Source organism: Struthio camelus, chromosome 12 (assembly GCF_040807025.1).
Source record: "Struthio camelus isolate bStrCam1 chromosome 12, bStrCam1.hap1, whole genome shotgun sequence".
Lineage (NCBI taxonomy): Eukaryota > Metazoa > Chordata > Aves > Struthioniformes > Struthionidae > Struthio > Struthio camelus.
Genome location: NC_090953.1, coordinates 9,182,841 through 9,203,790, shown reverse-complemented (window position 1 = coordinate 9,203,790; position 20,950 = coordinate 9,182,841). Strand labels below are relative to the sequence as shown.

Here is a 20,950-nt window from a genome sequence, read left to right as displayed (position 1 = left end):
GTCTGAATTCAAACCCCAGAGAAGTCTGACTCCCACCCTCCGTGCAGAAAGCCTGCTAAGCATCATATCCATTTCACAACGTAGTCCAACACACCTCTCAACACTGTCTTGTCAGCACAGTTGCACCCTGGCACTGCAGTTTACCTCAGTACTGGCCCTTCTCTGCACCAGTTCTGCTTTAATCAAGCAGAGAAACCTGTGGGAGCTTGGGAAAGCTGGGTGCTTAGAAGAGAGCTTTTGTTTGTACAAGAAACATTTTCATCCAAACAAGCACAATGACTTCATTATTTTGAATAGTCACACATGTACAGGAATCCTAGACACCAGATATCTTCTCCTCCCATTTTTTCATAGGACCAGAGAGATTCCTGTCCATTTGGCTCAGCTGCAGTGCCACAAAGGCATTAGCACTTGCCTTTTTGGTGTCCATAATGAGACAAGCAGTCTTCTAAGCAGTGCCACAAAAGTGCTCTCTCATCACCAGTAAAACCTCAGATACTTTGCCCTCAGCAGAAACAAATGCTGAAGACTCACAGCCACATAGCTTCCAGCACTGCCTGCTCTTATCAATTAGCTGTTCCCCTACAGATGGTGTTTCTTGTGCAGAAGGACAGAATAGACAAAAACTTGTCCTGCTCAGAGACACTTGTTTAGAAATCTCTAGTGAATATGAAGGTAAATCCATCAGCTTCCAAAGTGTTTGCATGTACCCACCTACCCTGGAGAGGGGTGGACTCTGACAGAGAAAGGGCCTTTCCCTCACTTAGCATATCCCAACAGGCCTTTGCCTATGGGCTCCTTCGTTTCCACACTCTTCAAAGGGAACAGCTTTCCTTCCTCCATTAAATGCTGGGCATATCCCTGTATGTAAAAGCTGGTTCTTTACAAACAGACCGCCCTTTTGCAGTGCAGTCCTGCAGTCATTTACATATTCAAAGCACTCTTTGAAAAGGCCTGTAGCACAGTTTTATGAGCGCAAAATCTTTCATGCAATTAGGTGATGCACAGATGCCAGTGCATGCCTTTCAGGAAGCTTTACTGAAGCGGGATGAACCTCACTCTGTATTTGGGGTGGGCGCCTCACAGCACTGAGCTCCAGTAAAAGTCAGCGCAGTATTTTGCTGAATGCTCTGTTTCTTGCGTTGCCTGCTGGTTCATCAGCCCGTACAGTCTCAGTGTGTCCTTGGCATTTCATCATGTGATTTCTTTATAAGCCCATTTTGGGAGGAGAGGACATCATTTATCTAGATATATGTCACTCCCTATCCATCATGTGAACCAGATGGGATTGGTGGGTTAAACCCATGGGCAGCAGGGGAGGCAGTAGCCAGCACAGCTTTTCCAAACATCTCCTTCTGCAGGTAGCTTGCAGGGCAGCCCTGAGCTTGTCCACATCACACTAGGGCTGTTTCCTTCCTCAGGGCTCGGATAACCCAGATTTACTCATGCCTTTGCCCTCATGCAGGTTGGAGGACACACCATGCTGCCTATCCGCTGGATGCCTCCAGAGAGCATCATGTACAGGAAGTTCACCACAGAGAGTGATGTCTGGAGCTTTGGGGTGATCCTCTGGGAGATCTTCACTTACGGGAAGCAGCCCTGGTTTCAGCTCTCAAACACAGAGGTACAGCAGTGCTGAGATCCCTCAGCTGAAAACTTCTTTTTCCAATCACTCCTTTCCAGATTGCTTGCAAAGCAATTCGCATGCTGATGGTCCCTGCCTTGGCACCTGCAATAGTTTCTCACTACATCCTTTTTCAGCCATGGCGATAAAATCACTTCACTGCGGGAGAAGTGTCATTACCTCCATTTAAGAACTAGGGCAACCTAGGCATGCAGGAATCAAATGGCTCTTTCAAAGCCATGTAATGGTTCAGCCTCAGTTGCTCTCTTCTAAATTCCTGATGCACCTCCATAGCAATGTCAGCTCATAAACTGCTGGGTGCTGCCAGAACTGGGGATACCCGAATTATTGCTGGGATCTAAAGTTCTGTGATGCCTTCCATTTCCCCTGTTCTCCTCCTCCTTGCTTTACAGCTGAGGCTCTCGATATTTTGCTGCAGTCTTCAGTTTGTGAGACAGCGTTTGAGGCATGTTATATGGCATGTGGCACAGTTTTGTGGGGCTTTTTGCTATAGGGATATTTATTAGATGGTTTTCCCATGTTCACTGAGAGCAGTACTCAGGGGGCTGGCTGATCCTTACTATTTCTTTCAATAGCAAAAGTTACAGCCTTTTTTACACTATAAAAAAGTTCCAGGGAGGCTGGCTGGGATTAGCAGAGTACCAGAGCTGAGGTTTGAGGTACATCAGCAGAAATGCATTGGAAGGTTTTTTTTTTTTGCTCAGAATAGCAGAGAGTATTACAGAAGAGGAAAACGATGCATTGACAGAATAGTCTGTGGGAACCTTGCACATTTTTATCCTACTGTGTATCTAATGGATTTCAGCAATTTCACCTTTTGTAACGAGAAATGTGCATTTTCTGCTTTCTGGACACAGATCCCTTAATTAAGTGAGTTGCAGAGACGGCAAATCCAAGGTGTTGCTTTACATCTCTAATACTTGCCCATTCGTGTGCTCAGTGGGGCCTGACTGTATATCCCAAAGTAGCACACGCAAACATTTTGGAGACACAAACAATGGAATAGACAGCGACAGAAGTTATTTGTCACACTAATGAGCCGCTCTTGCATTTCCCTGGGAGGGTAAATACAAACACACAAATGAGCACATGCAGCTTGTACGTGTGTGAGAGGCACGATGGATTAAGAAAGCTCAGCTGCCTCCATGCTTTTTGCCTCAGTTTCCTTTGCAGGGCAGCAGCACTGAGAACAGTCACCCCAAACCTTGGAGGAGGAGGGCTAACAAAGAGCTGCACAGAGCTTGGGATGCAGCTGTATTGGCTTTTTTCCCATCTTTAGGAAGATCTTGGCCTTTGCTTTCCTGTTGCTGCATACACTTCTGTCTGAGTTGAGGGTTCCCACCACAGCCCACACTTCCCTGGTGAGAGGGAGCTGCATTAGCTCTCCTCTAGCTCGTTTTTCACAGGCTGTGGAGCTGTGGGCAGAACCCAGGTGGCTGCAGGGGCTGACTCCACCAGCTCCCACACAGTGAGAAGCTAGAGCAAGTCTCAGCAGCAGCCCGGCCGCAGCTGCAAAGCTCAGTAGGAGCTGCAGGTCGGCTCCAGGCTGCCAGGGCTGGACTATAAGCAAGCACCAGGCTTGCCAAGTACCATCATCGCTGTGTGTGGGCATTAGATACAGCAAGACCGGGATGCTTGCTCTGCTTGCTCCTCTCCCATGGTATCCACATGCTCTCATGCCCCTACAGCGTTTTCAGCAGGTTTGTTTAAGGCTAGAAGAGACCCTGCCTCCAGCAGAGAGGTGAAGCATGGACCTTCTCATCTGAAAGCCTCAGGCAGCCCATTAGCTCTTGTCTCTGCCCTTCCTTGGCTCTGGAGGGACAGGGCCCACCATAGGGCTCCTGTGCACCTCTGGCATGTCTGTCAGAAATCATAACTCATCTCCTCCCCCAAGTCACTGCTGCTGACAGATTTGTGGGGATGTAGGCTTTTCTGCATGCTGCAGTCTCCTTTCCCTGCTTTCAGCAGGTCCTAATCTCTCCCCTACATATTTATATGCAAACAGGAAAGTGGTAACTGTCTGTTGAGATGTGCGGCAGGACCACTACTATTCATAAATGAGAAATTCCAAGCATCCTTCACCAGGTGGCTTCCCTCAACACGCTGTTTGGGAACTGTGTTTATCTATCTGCAGAGCGTGTCAAGTCACCCACACCCTGCAATGCTGGGACTCATCAACTCCAACCAAGGGGGCCAGACAGTGATAGCAGCTCTCTGACAAATTATACCCCAATTCCCTTTGCATCCATTCCTCTGGTGAACAAAACACAAACAGACACTTAGGGAAGTCTTTTCCGATGTTATCCCTCTGAAGAGAATTTTGATCTGCCCAGGAGCTCCAGTTCTCTCATTAGCAGCACTGAGCTGTCCCAGAGCAAGGTGTTAGCACTGCATCTTTTTTTTTTTTCTACATTATAAATGTGGTTTGAGATAAAATGTTATTTTTTCAGCTGCTTTCTTACGTCAAAGTAAGGCAAATTTGCCCTTGAGATGCTCTGTAGGAAGAGATGCTCTGAACTTTCCCTTGGTGAATTCTCCTGGGTTTTGTAATAGAAAAGACTCTTGATTTTCAGGGGAGAAAGCATCACTTCAGCTGTGTGAAATACTAGTTTGTTTGGGATTTTTGAGGCTTTTTCTCTTTCTTAAACTAGCAGGAAAACCTGACATCACCAATTAAAGCTTCATACAATTTGCTTGTGGCCTCCTGTTTTGTGGGTGCAGTAAGGTAGTTAAGTGTCAAATGGTGAAAGTCTTCGTGTGCCATTAATGATGGCTTTAAACTGAAAAGTTTACCTCCAGTTGCAGTCTTGCAGCTCCCACATAGGTGAGATCTGTAGCCACGTCTCACTAGAAGTGAGAGGATGGCTGAGCTCCTCAGAACTCCCAGTCACTAAATGGTATGATGACAGCCACCAAGTATAAGGGATGGGGCATCGTCCAGGAACTGTCAGGCTGGTGTTTGATGTTGCTTTTCTCTCCTCCAGGTCATTGAGTGCATTACCCAAGGCCGAGTTTTGGAAAGGCCTCGAGTCTGTCCCAAAGAGGTTTACGACATCATGTTGGGCTGCTGGCAGAGAGAACCTCAGCAACGGCTCAACATCAAGGAGATCTACAAGATCCTTCATGCTCTGGGCAAGGCCACACCAATCTACCTGGACATCCTTGGCTAGCCATGGCCACTTGTCAAGAATCCTTGCTCCTTCCTTCCGTCCTTCATTCCCTCTCCCCCTCTCAAGTCCCCTGCCCCTCAGCTCCCAAGCAAACATCTTCATATAAACTCAAGTGCCTGCTACACATACAACACTGAAAACAAAACAAAACAAAAAGCAAACCAACAAAAATTCCACAAAACAATGACCTGTAAGGCAGTTTGGCTTATATATATATTTATAGATATCTCTCTATATATAACTTCTACACCAATACAGAAAGAAGCTGCTGTTTCAAAAATTATAAGACTTAAAAAAAGAAAAAGAAACAAAAAAAGGGAGAACAAACTACTTAAAAAGATATATATAATTAAAAAAGAAAAAAGAAAAGAGAAGGAATTTTTCCCCCGAGCAACTAAGCAGTGAATTGTAACCCTGCTGTGAGGCTATGGTCTGGGCTGTTGGGCAGGGCTCTAGATGGGCTGAGGCAGTGATGCCATCCCAGGTAGGAGCCCTGGAAGAAAAGCCCTGCCCTAGTTGTATGATATGCACTGAATGTGTGAAACTAGTCCTCCTTTTTCTTCCTTCCCTCGCTCCCACCTTCCCTCCCCACAGGTGACGGGCGCCAAACCAGGGCGTTGTCCCTGGATGAACTCTCTTCTACCAATCCCTTTTTTCCCTTCCCTCCCCACCTCCCAGTTCTGCCCACCACCACCACCTTCCTGCCTTTTTCTTCCCTTTGACATTTCAGGACAATTTTTCTAATTTGCTGATTCTTAAATGTATAGACTCAAGGCTTTTGAACACACAGTCAAAGGATTGTGGCACCTACGGGTAAAACACACACCGGGATCCAGCTGCCCTCCCACAGACAGCAAGTCGGCTGGACCCAGACCTCCTTCCTGCCCCACGCTGACCACTGCCAGGGGCAGGAGAGCAGCAGGACCGAAGTGGCTGTGCAAGAGTCGAGGGGGGGGTCCTGGAGACCCGTTCCTGAATGATCCCCAACCCATTCCAGTGTGCAAGACAGGAGTGCCATTCACCCAGCAGAGATGGTGACTTTGGAAGGAATAACTCCCTCGTCCCCCACCCTCTATTTTCTCCTCACACTTCACTTTTGCTAGAGGCCATGGGGTTGTTCCCCCTCCCTCACCTGTTCACACCAAATTCATCCCTGGTGTAAACCCTTAGCGGATAGGGTTGCATTGCCTCCTCTTAGCATGGGGGAAAGGCTGCAGTTTGCAGACCAGCTGGGAGTTTCCTTATACCTGGCTGGGCATGCTTATGGCATTATTACATCCTAGTGCTCTTCCTCTCCATCCTCTTCCTCTCCCCATTTCTGCCCCATGCCTCAGTCAAGGCTCAGGCACATGCCAGTGGGGGACAGGGAGGGGGACAAAGCTCGTGAGATGGCCGGGAACCTACCAGCACCTGCCTGTGGCCCCATTGCCATTCTCCTCACGTCCCCAGCCCCTGAAAGGATTGATGCATCTGCCTTTGAGCTGTTGTGAAATGCAGAGGCTGAAGAATAGCTCCACAGGCAGCCCCGGGAGGAGCAGGGAGGGAGGGGAAGGTGCCTCCAGGAGCAGACGGCTCAGCGGATGGCCGCAGCGGCCAGCCTTGCATCTCAATGAGGAGAAAGGCCTGACAGGCAGCGACAGTGGGTTGTGGGGATAGCGAGAGTGCAGCAGAAGTGTCGTCCCTGCAGCCCACCTCCCTCGCACCAGAAATAATCCCGACCTGGTGAAAGGCTGAATCTGATGCTGAATCCCATCTGTGCAGAGTGGACCCAGAAAACAAAACATTTCTGGGCTGTTTCCTCCTCCAGCTGATGGAGGACACGGGGAGGACTCAGCTTGGCAGCCGCTCCTAGGAGGAGAGCGCAGGCAAGGAGCAGGTGCCACAGGCATTGTCAAGGCAATTTTGAGATGGCAACAACCACCGGCACAAAAATAGCCTGTTCAGATGCAGTGTTTGTTGGGAAGGGAACGCACATGGGGGAAGAGGAGAGAGAAAAGAGATCTTAGCTCATTCCTCATGGCCACAGCAGTGTTCAGGACTTTGGCACCAGGGCAGGCGAGTGAGTCTGACCAAAGCCTGGTCATGACTGTCTACTGAGAAGGAAGTTTTCTGCATCCTTTCCTAATCTCCATCTCTTGCCCACCTCTACCACCCACCCACAGAGCTGGCATGACCTGGCTTATGGTTTCAGACATGGCAGGGAGCACTGTTGCAAGGAGGTTTCTGGTGGCAGCAGTGGCCGTGGTGTTAATCTGTGCTTGTGTGATAAGCGGCATAAGCTTGAGGTGGAAGATGATGGGTTGTAGTAACCTCATGAGATCAAAGAGGTAGCCTTCCCTCTGCTGTTTGAGACACCTGAGACTCATGTGAACGGAGGGTGGAAGAACTGTTGCTGACCAGGCCCAGGCAGCCCACAGCATGGACACCAAAGCTGACTGTGCAGGCAGACGGGAAGGGCAGAACACGCACACAGACACAAGGTACATGCCACCCTGACCAGCAGCATCTTGCTCCTTTGGGAGAAGATACCTTCTGGTTTTCCTCATCTGCCTACTCAAGCTCACCTTTGGAAACAAAAATAATAGGTTGTAAGGCTGCTGGCCCTGGCATGGCTCCCTTTGCATGAAGGCTGTTTTGGCTAAAAGGATTGAAGACGTTGTACAATGGGAGAGCAAGCGATGGCTATTAACAGCCCTGTGCTTCCAAGAGAAAAACCATTCCCCGGGGCTGCCCATCTCTCACCCCAAAGGCTTCCTGCTCATGCGGCTCCCAGACGCTGTGCCAGATTGTGCAAGTCACCATTTTGTTCACCACTCTCTCTAGCCCTCTTTTCTCTTTTTGGCAGTTTCACAGGTCCTTACATCATCAAATTACTAACAGACACTGTGTTCCCATAGTAAGTGGTAGTCCCCATAGAACCATACTATACATCAGCTACAGCCTCCTTTCGCTCCTTCCTCCTTCCCAACACCACCACCCTTTCCCTTTTGCCAGCATTTTGTTTGGTTACAACAGCAAAGTGAGCTTGGGAGCAGAGCATGACACCGGGCCTCAGTGTCACGTGGTTAGGATTAAGCAGCCTCATGAGAGGCAAGAAAATGGGCCCCAGAAGATGCACTGCTCCTAACGCCACAGTCCAGGCTGTCTGACTGCCTTACTGTTAGCCCCACTAAGTGCAGTGGCTGCCTCAGAAAAAGGCTCTTTTGTCAAAGCTAATTGTGAACAATTGCTCAGAAAAGCAGGATAAGCTACTGTGCTGCTGCGTGACATCCCCCCTCCCACTGCTGCCCCATGGCCTGTTGGTGCTGGACGGAGGTTTGTTTAGGGGTGTGTTGTTTTGTATTTGAAGACATGATGGAAACTGCTACATCTCTTTTTGGCATGAGAGTTTTGGAGGGGACCAGGGAAAGCAGCTGTGCTGAGTTACCAGTGAACTCCCTGAGACCTCATTTTCAGAAGCATCTTCCCCGGACCAGAAGTGGAGCTGCCCTGCAGCACAGGTGGCAGTGCTCTTCCCTGTAGGAAGAGGGGCTCTGGGGCGGATCTGCCACCACCCCACTGCACATCAGGGGAGGATGAAGAGAAGGTTTGGGAGGAAACCCTCACAGAGTGCCATAAATCTAAGTATAGCCTGTTCTCAGATACCAAGAAGAATGAGCTTATTCCTTCTCCACCTCCAGGAGAGATATTTCTCATTGCCATGCTTCTGCTATGAGATGAAAACTATTCCCACTGCCTGGGAACACCAAGAGGTCACATACGCCTCAGGGGCAAGCCAGGCCTAATTTCCAGCCCGCCCAGGAAGGCGTTCCTGCCACTAAGCCCCTCCAGAAGCAGCTTTCTCAAGGAGCCTGTTAATGAGGAGCTGGAAAGCACATCAATCTGGGCACCATGGGGTCATCACTGTCCTAGCAACATGCTGCTCCCTTGCGCTGAAAGTGCAAGCACCAACTCAGTCACCAGGAGGATGTCACTGAAACGATGGTTTCTGGAAGTGGAAGGTGCTATTTTGGTGCATAGTACAGCCGGCAATTACATGCCAGGATCCCAAACCATGGGCAGTAGATATGGCTCTAGCCTTAGGGACTCATCAATGACCTGTCTTTTCTTTTCTAGTCTTTACTTTTTGTTTTTTCACCACAGTCTGACAGGTTGCAGGACGAAAGCTGAGATGTAGCTGAGCGAAGACGCGCAATGCTCTGCCAGACTGAAAGTGCACCCCGTCTCCCACAAAACTTTCCGTTTGGTCTTTTCAAAATGACCCTCAGTGTGTTCTTTTTGGGCGTGGAAAAGATACTGGGCTACTTCATTTCAGGCCTGTGCCTGGTCCCACTAGGTGCTGAATTTGCAAACATTTGGCTCTGGAAGCTTGGGCTGTACAGACAAATGTGAAAAATCTCGAATGTCTTTAGAGAGGCTGCTTGCTTGAGAGACATCATTAGCTCTGAGCTGTCTGCTGGTCCCCAGGAGTGGGTGGAACAAGGTGAGAAAATATGTGAGGAAATAAAAAAGCCAAGGAAAGGGAAGGGATGATTTTACAAGGCAAGTGAGTATCTTTGGTTGGGAAATCAAGACTGGTTTAGGGAGCATGGTGTAGAATTTTATGTGGCAAGGTGGATACAAGCAAAAAATAAAAGAAAATAGCAACATACCAGAGCTCCAGGAAAAGTTGGTTGTAACTCTGGGCAAATACTGGTTTAAAAAAGGAGAAAGAAACCAATAAAAGCAAGGCATCATTTATCCATACAGAAAACAAAATAGACAGGGTTTGTGCCCTTTAGTGATTTTGCTTCTGCAAGAAAATGTAAGTAAAACAAGGCCTCAGAAAAGTTAATTTTTTCAGGGCCACAGACATAGGAGCATAATGCTAACTGAACCGGTTTCTTTCCTGCGAAAGGCTCTTATTTCCCAAAATTTGAGTATTTTCCCCAGGAACATCTACATCTTTTGCCCAACTGAGACTCCTAATGGTAAATGAAGAGGCAAAGCAAGTAGCTGAATTTTTGGTGCATGATGTGTCCACTTTGCCTCCTGACCTGGCCAGGAATCAGCTGAACCACTACAGCCATGGCTCATTCCCATGCTTTCATAAACAGCTGGAGCTCTGTTCTCCTGTTGTAAAGGCAACAGGAAGCATAAGCAAGTTGAATAAAGGGGATCCTGTCTGCAATGTCATGCTGTAGTGGTTCCTCTGATAACTGGAAGGCCTGGGGCATCGACATGGCTCCTGTGTGATGACAATCAGCAGCTATGGGCATGCTTTGGCACATCCTAAAATGCTTGTCCACCATTCATATATGGTGGCTTTCTGATAGAAAAGACAAGGTCATGGCCTTGGGATAAGAGGACTGCTGGTTTCCAAAGGAATACCAAAAACTTCCTGGAGAAAAATTCCCCTTTTCAGCACTGCTTTTCAAGAGGGGACAAACTTTCTTAGCCCTGAGGTGCCAGTCCACTCCCATCCTCCCCAATCTCTTACATCCCTATGCGTTTAATGTTTCTTTAAGTAACTTCTAAGTCCCAAAAGATGGGACTGCCTCCTCTTTTCCCTTTGCCACTCTCCCTCCAAGCAGGGATATTGAGTTTCAACCTAGAGCACACTGGTGTTTTCAAAACATCCATTCTGACTGACAGTGTCATGAATAACACAGGCAGAGATATCAGTCTGCTCCAAGAGGGATGCAGGAGCATTCAGTCTCTCCTATGCCCCTTATTCCCTTCCAGTACAATACCAAGCAATGAAATAGTTTCCTGAGAGAAGTGATAGAGGTCCCATTGCTTGCAGCATAGAAAAGCTGAACTGAAGAAACAGATTAGAGACCAAAGAGAAAGAAGAAAACAATCTTACAGCTTTCTCCAGGGGCTGAGCAGAGCTGATAGGTTCGTTTCATCTTGACGTCTTTAATTTCTCACAGTCCCAATCTGACAGCTCTTTTTCGACTATAGGAATGGTCACCTTTCCTCCTCCCCTCCGCTAGCTCTTCAATTTTAGCATCTCTCCAAGAAGGAAGGAGGCACAACAAATGTAACCACCGCTTTCTCATGCTGCCAGGAGTTCTCTATGGGAGCTGATCTCCCAGCCAGCACAAGTGACTGATCCTACAACTGAAAATTTGAGCAGTTGTTCTGAGGGGCTGTTTAACTGCTGGACTCCTGGCTTCTTAGCACAAGCCCCCAGCAGGGAAGGACTCAAATACCTCTAGAGAAAATCATAGCTCTAGGAGGTCCGAATATTTTCTCATATGCTTTCCCTCACTCTCTGCTGGTTTCCAACCTCCCCAGTCTTTGTTGCTTGACATCCAGATAGCTGAGCTGCTATCTGCTATTCACTCCCTTCAGAGTGCAGAGGGCTGATGAAGCTATTTGATTTTGATGTGGTAGGTGAGATAAGATTTCTCCCTCCACCCTCTTCTTTTTCTCCCTGTGTGGCTCTTGTCCTTGCAGTTCTCAGGACTTGACTAGTCGAGTTTTTAAATGAAGTGAAAGTCTTAATGTGAGGTGAATCCCAAGACCACAAACAGTTTGGACTTCAAACAGTGAGAAAATTGGCGCCGAATGATTCCGCACACAAAGCAGAAAACTTTCATTTCCTGCAGGCAGGATGGAATTGACTGTTATATTAAGACTTCAGAAGGAGCACTGCCCCGGAGTAATTTCACTGCTGTCAGGCAATGTTGACATCTAGATTAACCTCTGTGCAGTGAATTTTACAGCAAAGCTTATTGTAATGCATGTGGGGTATCTCCTGTAAATCCCAGCTGAAGCCCGTAGTGTCCCACCCTTCTGCACAAGAGAAAGAGTCGGGGAGCAGCCGCTATCATTTTTGACCCCAGCAAAGCATGACTCTAACCTCATCCAGGCCAGTTCTGCTGAAACTGATTTTCTACCCTACCAAAGTGACAGTAGCTCAAGCCTGTATTTTTTTTAACTCCCTGAAGAAGTTTACAACACTAGGGTGACAGAATCTTTGCCAGTGACAAACAGCTCCCTTTATGTCTCCACCTAGCAATGCAGTCCTAACTAAAAGGCACTAACTAAAAGTTAACCAGTGGCAATTAGCTGCTTGCACTGATTAACTCCAAAACATGCAATCTCCAAAGCCAGGGCACTGATCAGAGCTGATTCAGGACTGAATGACAGACAAACTCCCAGCTGATGTGAGTCGACTGCATCCAGTCCTACCCTCCAGCCCACAGATGCGCTATTAACTCTATCTACCAAACCAAAACTGCATGGATTAAAGCAGTTCATGCAGTTCATTCAGTGCAAGTCAGAGGACATTCCAAAAGAAGTATCCTGACTCCTGAACCCATTGCTCCAGCTGTTAATTTGGAAGTGCAGGCCAGGGCGAAACTCCTCTGTCTTTTGCTGTAACAGCAGGCTGAGCAGCAACAGTTCCTAGGCAGAACAACAGTATCTCTCTTTGTGTGTGTAGAGACCATCTTGTCTCTGTTTCCTAGATGCAGCTCTGAGATGCACGTCTGTGTGAAAAAATATCAGCATCTAAAATACCGGAAGATGAAGGGAAGGAAACATTTTTCTTTTTTCTTTTCTTTTTTGCCAAGCCTTCTTGTTCATGCACTTATCTTCAAACTTGAACATTTCTCTGTAGTCATCTGCAGAAAGTTCTAGGCAAGACACAGGCTATCCAGTGCTGAACAGGTTAGTCACGAACGCTAAAGGCAAAATCTCAGTAGTACTTGTAGAAATTGCTTTCAGCGCCCACCTCTGCTCTCACCACCAACTCTTAGCAGTAGGCTTATTGTTTTGTTCGTGAAAGGTCTTAGATAGTCTATGAAGAGGTGACATGGCCGTAGTTCCCCACATCTTCAATGCCCTTGGCATTTCTGAAAACAGACCCATAAGGAAGATCGCTTCAAACTAACATTTACCGTTCCCAATCAGAATACAGCTGAAAAGGCTATCCAAGGTTATAGAGAAGGTCAGCCTGTTGTTTTGGACTAGAGAAGGAATTTGATGGACCAATTTAACCGCCACAGCACATCAAAACCTGGTGGCTTCATTTAAAAAGTAATCAGTATTATATTTCGCTTTAGACATCCGTGCATTAGCGTTCTGCAAATATGATTTCCTCTTTGTTTGCATTATTGATGCCATAAAATGTCAGACACATTAAAAAAAAAAAAGGCCAACCTTTGGGGTTTGGAGTGATTTTGGCTGAATTGCAGTTGGGTTACTTTTCTTTTTATTTCCCATGATAGTGATGCACTGTTACTCATTCTGCTGTTGCTTTACAAAGAGGTCTTTGTAAGTGTATTTATTCAGCCAACCATATTTCAGGAAACACATAACCTTGATATTCTCTTCTGTGCTGAATGTGAAAGTGTGTGTATGGAGGTGGGACTTTTACGAGATCCCTCTTCTTGTGCAATGCTGTGCAAGACATATCTGCTCAGGCAGCTGGTTTGATTTCATCTCAAGAATTGACTTTTGTGATCAGAATTTGAGGCCTCTGGTTTTGCTCTATGCAGAATCTCAGTCATCTGCTGTCCACAACGGTGCCTAGATGTCTATGCCACAGAGATTACATAGCACTTGAGTCTCAGCCATGCCACAGAGAAGTTTTAGCTCCTTCTGGTCCTGGACCAATGGAAAGTTTGTTGATTTAGCTTGGTTTCTACAGTCCTTCCTGCCTCAGAATCACTGACTATTACTCCCAAGGCAACTACTATTACCTGCTAAGTGCTTTTTCCACCCGTCCCATTAAAGAGCGCTGGCCTTAGAAGACATAGGCTTCCTGCATCACCTTGCTGTGACAAATTTTGATCTGTGATGGAGGGTGGACTCTCTCTGCTAATGTTTACAGCTTCCCTGTGAACCTTTAGGAGGACTGTTCTCCCTCTTAAAGTCTCAAATGGGCTCTCTCCAAGTTTTATGTTAGCTATATTGCCTTTCCTTCAGCAAAGAATTCCAATAGGCTAGAGGGAAAGACTATCAGTCTGTCCTCTTAATTTGTTCCTACTTTGATACATTCAACAGGGAGCACAAAACTGTGGTTTGTGTGGCTCCCTCGTCTACTTACACAGAGCCAGAATTAGGGTCCATCTGTCTTGAAAGTAAAAGTGAAAAAAAAAAAAAAAGAGTTGAAATCTCTCCTTTATGTAGCGATTTTCATTAGTACTACGAGTTCGCTTCAGCTCTTCCACTGACAGCAAGACTTGGGATCAGACGGAGAAGGATGCAATAGGGGAGTCTGAGGAACAGGCTCAACCAGGAGTCAGACTGCAAGGCCATCTGTTCCCCGACTAGGTCCTTTCCAGCTTCACACAGCAAGAAGCCCACAGCTTTTTATCAGCAGGTTTCTTCCTATCTCTCATATTCTTCTCCCAGATGGCCTTCAAATCTCCTTGTTTTCACAGATCCATCTCAGGGGTATCTGCAAGGCTGAAAGGGTATGTAATCCAGTGTCTGTCTTCCCCCTTTTCATCAGGAGCAAAGACAGTGAAAATGACAGAAAAGGAAACTTATTTTCCCCAACAGGAGCAATGTAATTTCTTTTTAAACTGATTTTTTTAGGATGCTATGAACACTACCTATAAATATGTTCTGAAATGTTGAATGAGCAGAAGGAGTCTATTTGATTTTGTTTTTATGCCTATGATATCTCTGACCAAGAATTCAGCTGTTACTCAGCCCCCAGCAGGCTCCTCTGATTGCTGGAGAGACAGCTGGGATTGATTCTGGCTGGGATCTGTTCTAGTCCAGCTTCATTCTTAGGTAGCTAGTCTGAGCCAATAGAAAAAATCAGTAAGGGACTGAATTGTTTTTCCTATGTAATTAAACCTTGTGTAATGCTAGCTAAACCTTGAAAGGGTTGAACATCCACAGCTTTATCTGAAGTCAGTAAAGGCTGTAGATACTGAGAGGCACTAAGGATCACTATGATGTTAAGAACAGAACGGCAGGGGAGAGGAAAAGAAATTCTACAAGAAAAAAAAGTTATACCAGAAAAGAGATTGGCTGGTTTATAATATAAGAAAATCCACTATTGTACGTGAGAAAAGACTCAGAGTATTCACCCTGGCAACAAAGAATATTGGCCATTAAGACAGGAGCAGCATTCTATCCTACAAACCTCCCTCATTTTTAATTTCCTTTTTCTTCTTCTTCTGCTAATGCAGATCAAATCCTGGCTTACAGCTTACTTGAAATCCGAAATTAAGGTAAGAGGCAGATTTGGGAGGGAAAGAGAGAGACCATATCCTCTTGTGTGATGTAACAGCTTTGCAGCTCAGCACTTTTTCAGCAGCAAGTGTCTGGTGTACACCCTCTTTCACACTCCTCAAAAGCTCTTTGGTGTAAGTACAACCCCCCAGGAGTAAGAGGAAAAAAAGCCCCCAGCAAGCATGAGGTTTTAGCAGACCTTACAACCTCTGAACTCACACCCCCGCAGATCAGACCGCCGGGAAAGGCTCAGGGCAGCTGTTGAGGGAAGTGAGGGAGCAGCTACTTTTGCTGACCTGTCTCCACCTACCCCCCTGCAGCAGGCAACCCCCCCGCCGGGGCCTGCGGGCGGGCCGGGGGCGCTGCCGGCTGGGTCGGGTTGCGGCGGCGGCTCCAGCTCCGGCGGGGACGGGGCGGGCGGCGTCTTCAGCACCGCGGACAGCGGCCGCCGCCTCCTGCTCCCAGACTCGCTCCCCGCCCTTCCTCAGTGCCCGCGGCGAACAGGGAACGGCCGTCCGTCCGTCCGTCCGTCCGTCTGTCTGTCTGTCTTTTTCTCTTGTGAAATCTGAGATCTTAGTATCTATTTTCAAGTGGTGGAGGCAGGATGTCTTAAAATGCAGTGTGACCAGAGCAAATTTCCCTCCAGAATTAAATCCTCTACGCTGTTCCTTGCCACACTGGTGTTCCACCTCAGAAGGCTTCACCTCTTACAAGGACTGTGAAATGTTCCTGTCTTCTAGAGTGAGAGCTATTGGAACAGTTCGACAAATGGAAAAATATTGTATAGTTAGCCCTTTAGAAACAAGATCTTTATTTTAATGGCAGAATCATCTGATTCAGCTTTGACCATCAGCTAAAGTAACTGGTGGTAAAGGACAAATGGACAAATCTTGAAAGGTCCAAAGGAAGGGGCACATAAATGAGATTGTGGCCCCTAAAAGCCCTTTCAAATTCAGTCCATAAAAAAAAGCCACACTGCTAATAATTCTGCCCTATCACTATGGAATGGAGAGTTGTTAGAAACGATTCAGCTAGATGTGAAGAGCTATTCTTCATGTCACCTGAAGAGTAGGTGGCAACAGCCAAAGGCTTCAGATGGAAAAGCACACACATCTCATGTGCAGAAAAGGCAGGTGCTTCAGTATCTAGCTTGCTCAACCTGCATACATGGGATTTTGTCCCACTTGTTTTTCCTGACCAGAATGAAGAGGATATGCCCTGAAATTAGGGCTGAATACATCCTGAATCGTAGCCTCTTGGTGGGAAGATACAAGAAATGAGAAGCACATCCAAGTCATGCTGGTGGTATAGCAGCACTGTTAAAGTGCCCTGGCAATGGTAGCAGCAGCGTCACACCCAGCTGTCGCTGGGTGTCCACCTCTGGTACTTGTTTACAGCTCTGTTAACCCAAGGCTTTTTGTGGCTAGCTTGGAGCTCTGCTGCCTACACTGCCAGAGACACCTCATGCTTCGTGCCCCCAGCCAGCTTGGACTCCATTACACACGGAAAATGTGAAGTTTGACCACTGCCCTGGATCTGGATCTAGATCTATTTATCTGAATAAAGAAAAATAACTTGTTGTGATAACATACAGAAATGAGTAGCTGTAAACAATATAGTGGTTCTCAGCCTCATAGCATATAAAAGCCTTCTCTTCTCACCCAAAAACTCCAGCTCTGCTCTAAGGTCATACAAAGCAGACAAACGCCATCTGACATGGCTGTCTGTGTTCTAACAAACTTTGAAAATCAACTTCACCCTCTTCCTCTCCTCACTCCCTAGCTGCTCCTATGATCTTAGTTATTATATTTTAATAGCAATATTGCATTACTATTGGGCCCCAGTTGCATCTGAATCAAATGCTAATGTGTAGGATATGTGGCCAAGTTCAGGAGTAAGCCATGATCTAACGTTAGCCCTTGGGCAGGGATATGCAAGCAGAAAGGACAGACAGATGGACAGCCCTCCTTCCCCCCTCCCGCTTCCCCAGCAGAGATCATTTGACATCCACTTTGATGTGTGGCAGTCACTGTTATGGGGCATGTGGACTGAGACTCAGAGACAGTGAGGGCCAGGAAGCGTCTGAGACACAGGACCTCAGAAACTGTGACTAACAACACTGCAAATGAGGAGTTGAGGCCAGATCACAGATTTCTGATGCTTAGGATCAGCTGGAAGTCAGAAAGGATGAGCTTGGAGGGAGTAGCAAGGATGATATAGTAGGAAGCTCAGAGATCAAACAGTCCTAAAGGAAGGGAGCCAGGAAGCTAGCTGGGACATGGGGAGAGGAAAGCAATGGGCAAGAACTCGTTCCCAGTAAGGGGTGGCTGATCGTGAGAGTGCTGAAAGTCAGAGGTGAGCTGCAGAGAGTGAAAAGAGAGTCTCGATCAGGGAGGAGTGATGGACGTGAGGAAGCACACACTACAGAACGATATGCAGTCATTTGAAGGAGTCCCTGAAAGTTCCTCCGAACCTTCAGCCTTGCTGGGCTTCTCCCGAGACAACCCTCTCTGCTTCAAACCCTTACAAACATCATAATCGTCATTAGATTTATTCTACTCTCTGATGGCTCTGGCTTCAGTACAAGTGGGTTGGCTTGTTTTAGCCTCCCTCACTCCCCCTGCCTGGCCCCCCACACCCAGCCAATTCCCTGTGTGAAAAAGAATTGCCTCTTTTTCCTTTTTTTAGAAGTGTCCTTTAAAATTTCAGCTAAACTGGGAGGCAATTTCTTGCATGAGAGCTTTGTAAAGATAGGCTTAAAGCAGAACAAAAATAAATAAAGAAATACACTGAATAACCTCCCCTCCCCCACCTTGTGTTAACAAAGTGCTATTTTACATATGTTATTTTTGAGAGTAATGAAGGATTTACGTGCAGACAAATTACTGACATTGATTTAGCTTTCAACAAGCATTACAGCTCCCTCTGCCTCTTCTGGGTCAGGTAAGGAGGCAAAGTTTCCTCAGGTGAAGGTTGAGGGTACACAATTTTTTCATCTGAAGGATGTTGTGAGGCCTTCAAGCTGTGTTTCAGAATGGAGTTTCAGTGGCTTGAGTAGGTTGTATGACAGCCAAGGCAGTGTAACTGCTGTGGTTTCCCATGCTGACAATCCTGCCGTGACCAGCCATGGATGTGAAACACTCATCCTCCTCCGTAAGATTGCATGGGTACACTTAAAGCCCAGGAAACTGTCTCTACTCCCAGCTGAACTGCCCTTCAACCAGGCAGGCAGGCTTGGCCTCCAGAAGGTGCTGGTCCACAGCCCACTCTGGCAGAAGAGCTGCCTCAGAGGAAGATGGGGCTGGATCTCAACAGACATTTGGATGGTGTTTCTGTTGTTGTTACTATTTAGACCAGCTCATTTTAATCTCTCGTAATGTCACTGAAACTCTACACGAGCAGAAAACAAATTCTTTGGTGATGTTTTTTGAACTGATTTTTTTTAGGGGGGTGCAGTGTTTTTTACCCTATGCACCAATCGGTGTGTTTGCTGAATTTAGGGCTTCTTTTGCACCCTTGGAATCCTATTTGCCACTTTGCAACTGAGTTGCTGGTTCTCAACCTTCTCCATCCTGCAGTCTCCCCTTCTCTGAACCAAGATTCACCCTTCTCTCCTGCTGGGAACAAGCCAGGTTTCCTCCTCAAGTGAGATCCTGGAAAAAGCAAGGTAGTCATGATCTCTGCCTGCCCTCCCCCCTCTCTATTGGCTCCAGCTCAGAGGGTGAGGAACCCTGATCTGGGTATTGGCCAAGGTAGGGTCCCTGCTTCTCCCCTACCTGCCACATCATGTGTATTGAGCACCCTGCTACGCTGGAAGGGGACGACTAATACAGTGTTAGTCAGACTTGTAAGACTTTTTAAATTAAGGATTTGCAGTGAGGTCAAGGGACCTTTTAAAGTGCTGAGGTATTTACCTTTCCTAGACTTTCTCTTCCCTTCCCTTCTGCCCTGCTTTGTCCCTTCCTCTCTCCCCAGCCTTGAAATGAAACAGAAAATTATTTTTTTAAAACTGTCGATAAGTTATGTTTAGTATAAAGGATGATTTACTGGCATCACCAAAGGTCATTTTTTTCACCTCCACGTTACTGCCCAAACCCCAGAGGCCATGTGCCCTCTCTTCCCCATCACTCCACTGCCCTCTCTTTCATTCACCTCACGCATCCCACCACCAAAACCCCCACACCACAGCCTATCACACACCAGAGACATGCTTCAGGTTCAGCCAACGACCATTGGAGAATAGAGATTTCAAACCGAAACCTCCACTCCAGACCCATCACAAACTGGAACCATTTCCACATTTAAAATAGTCAGTTGCTGCAAATGAAAGGCAGACTCACTTCTTGAATTATGTAAGTTTTTTTTTAAAGCCTTTTATACCTATCTATGTGTGCACGTGTGTGTAGCACATGTACACAGCCGTATCTGTGTGCACAGATGCACATACACATCTCTCTCTCAAATATAAATATATTGTATGTTAGAGCTGTAAATATTCCTTGATCATGTGTCTATGTCTTCTTCAAGGTATCATATCTTCAGTGTTACGTTAACAATTCCATTTATTGATTGATGAAACTGTGCGTAGACCTGTACCCTCCTGACATAGTTTATGTAGCGCGCTCTTCTCAAATAAAGTGCAAAACTACCACTAGCTGGTCCTCCTCCCCTTTTTATTCCATGGTTTAATTCATAAAAGTCTGTGTTGAAAGTTAATGCACAATTTCCAGCCATCCCAACAGGAATCTCCAGCTGATGCTTTAGGGCTCACATATTGTTGGTCAGACCAGCAAGTGTAATACTTATAATGAAATGTAATAATCTATAGGCAAAATGTCGACCCAAGTGCAAGAAATGAGGGTGTTGCTACTGATTTGATAAATTCTTCCTACCTACCCCCAGGTGCAGCCTTCACCAACTGCAGCTCTCTTCATCCTGGTCTGTGCTAGTCCTCCCCTCTGTCAGTGGTCTCCACACCAGTATATCAAGCAATCCTCCCACGGTGCAGAAAGCTCTCCTTGACTTAGAAGGATTCAGTAACTTCCCTGTCATGTTGTCAGTTTGTTGTTGCCTGAGGAGGTCAGCATCTAAACTCAACCTCCCCGAGTAAATCTTTGGGCTGGGAACGTGATTCAAGAATATGGCAAAATCCTCCACCGTCACTCTCTTTACCTCGACTATCAACGTTTTGTTTGTGTACTAAAGTCACCAGCATCAGAAGATATTTACCATTGCAAGCTGGAAAAAAGCCTTTGCACAGATACACTTACTGGGCAAAACGATAAAGGTGATTTGTGAAGTAACAGTTAATTTACTGCAACTGACACCAGACTCAAGCTGCCAGGAATGTGACTGACAATTTCTATTTATTTATATCCTGCTATACAATATCTGCCTTCATGTTATAAATTTTTGTGATTGGAATTTCACAGTGTCTGCATGGATATTTATTGATCATAAAATAATCTGCACAACCTGTTAAATTCAAGGCAGGGAAAACGGATGCCAGAAAAATCACTTGACAGGATCTGGGTACCAGTGCCCAGGTGACAGAAGATGCTCAGATTCTATTTTTATGGCATTATGTTTTACTGAGAGCCAACCTTTTGAGCTGCTTTTCTGCCGTTTCCCAAACGCCTCTCCTGAAACGCTTCCAAGAGCATGGTGTTGGGTTCCTACCAGCAACTCCATATGGACCCTGCAACATGCCTCATTTGCAGTTCCTCACCATTGAGAATTCCCACCTTCACAATGAAATCTGGTGTTTTCACAACTGTTCACTAAGATGGCCCATGAGGGAAGCATTTGGCTCTTTCTGCAGCAGTGAGACCACTTTTTTTTCCTTTTGGCAGCAAAAACAGAAGCATAAAATTTCTGCCCACTGGGGAAAAAAATCACGAAACTTGGCCCCAGCTGGGAGTTTCCATATCGGCTGGTGAACAGTCTCTTA

At 46.6% G+C, this 20,950-nt stretch overlaps 1 protein-coding gene across 2 annotated transcripts in view; it reads left to right on the top strand.

The window, feature by feature from the left end:
- NTRK3 (neurotrophic receptor tyrosine kinase 3) overlaps window positions 1–19,651 on the top strand; it is a 247,164-nt gene extending 227,513 nt beyond the window's left edge. For both annotated transcript variants that reach the window (XM_009681246.2, XM_009681247.2), the window contains 2 exons: window positions 1,466–1,624; window positions 4,630–19,651. In XM_009681246.2, the coding sequence (XP_009679541.1) occupies window positions 1,466–1,624; window positions 4,630–4,815 (345 nt within the window). In that variant the 3' untranslated portion in view covers window positions 4,816–19,651. The remainder of the gene's footprint in view (window positions 1–1,465; window positions 1,625–4,629) is intronic.
- Window positions 19,652–20,950: the final 1,299 nt, after the last annotated feature.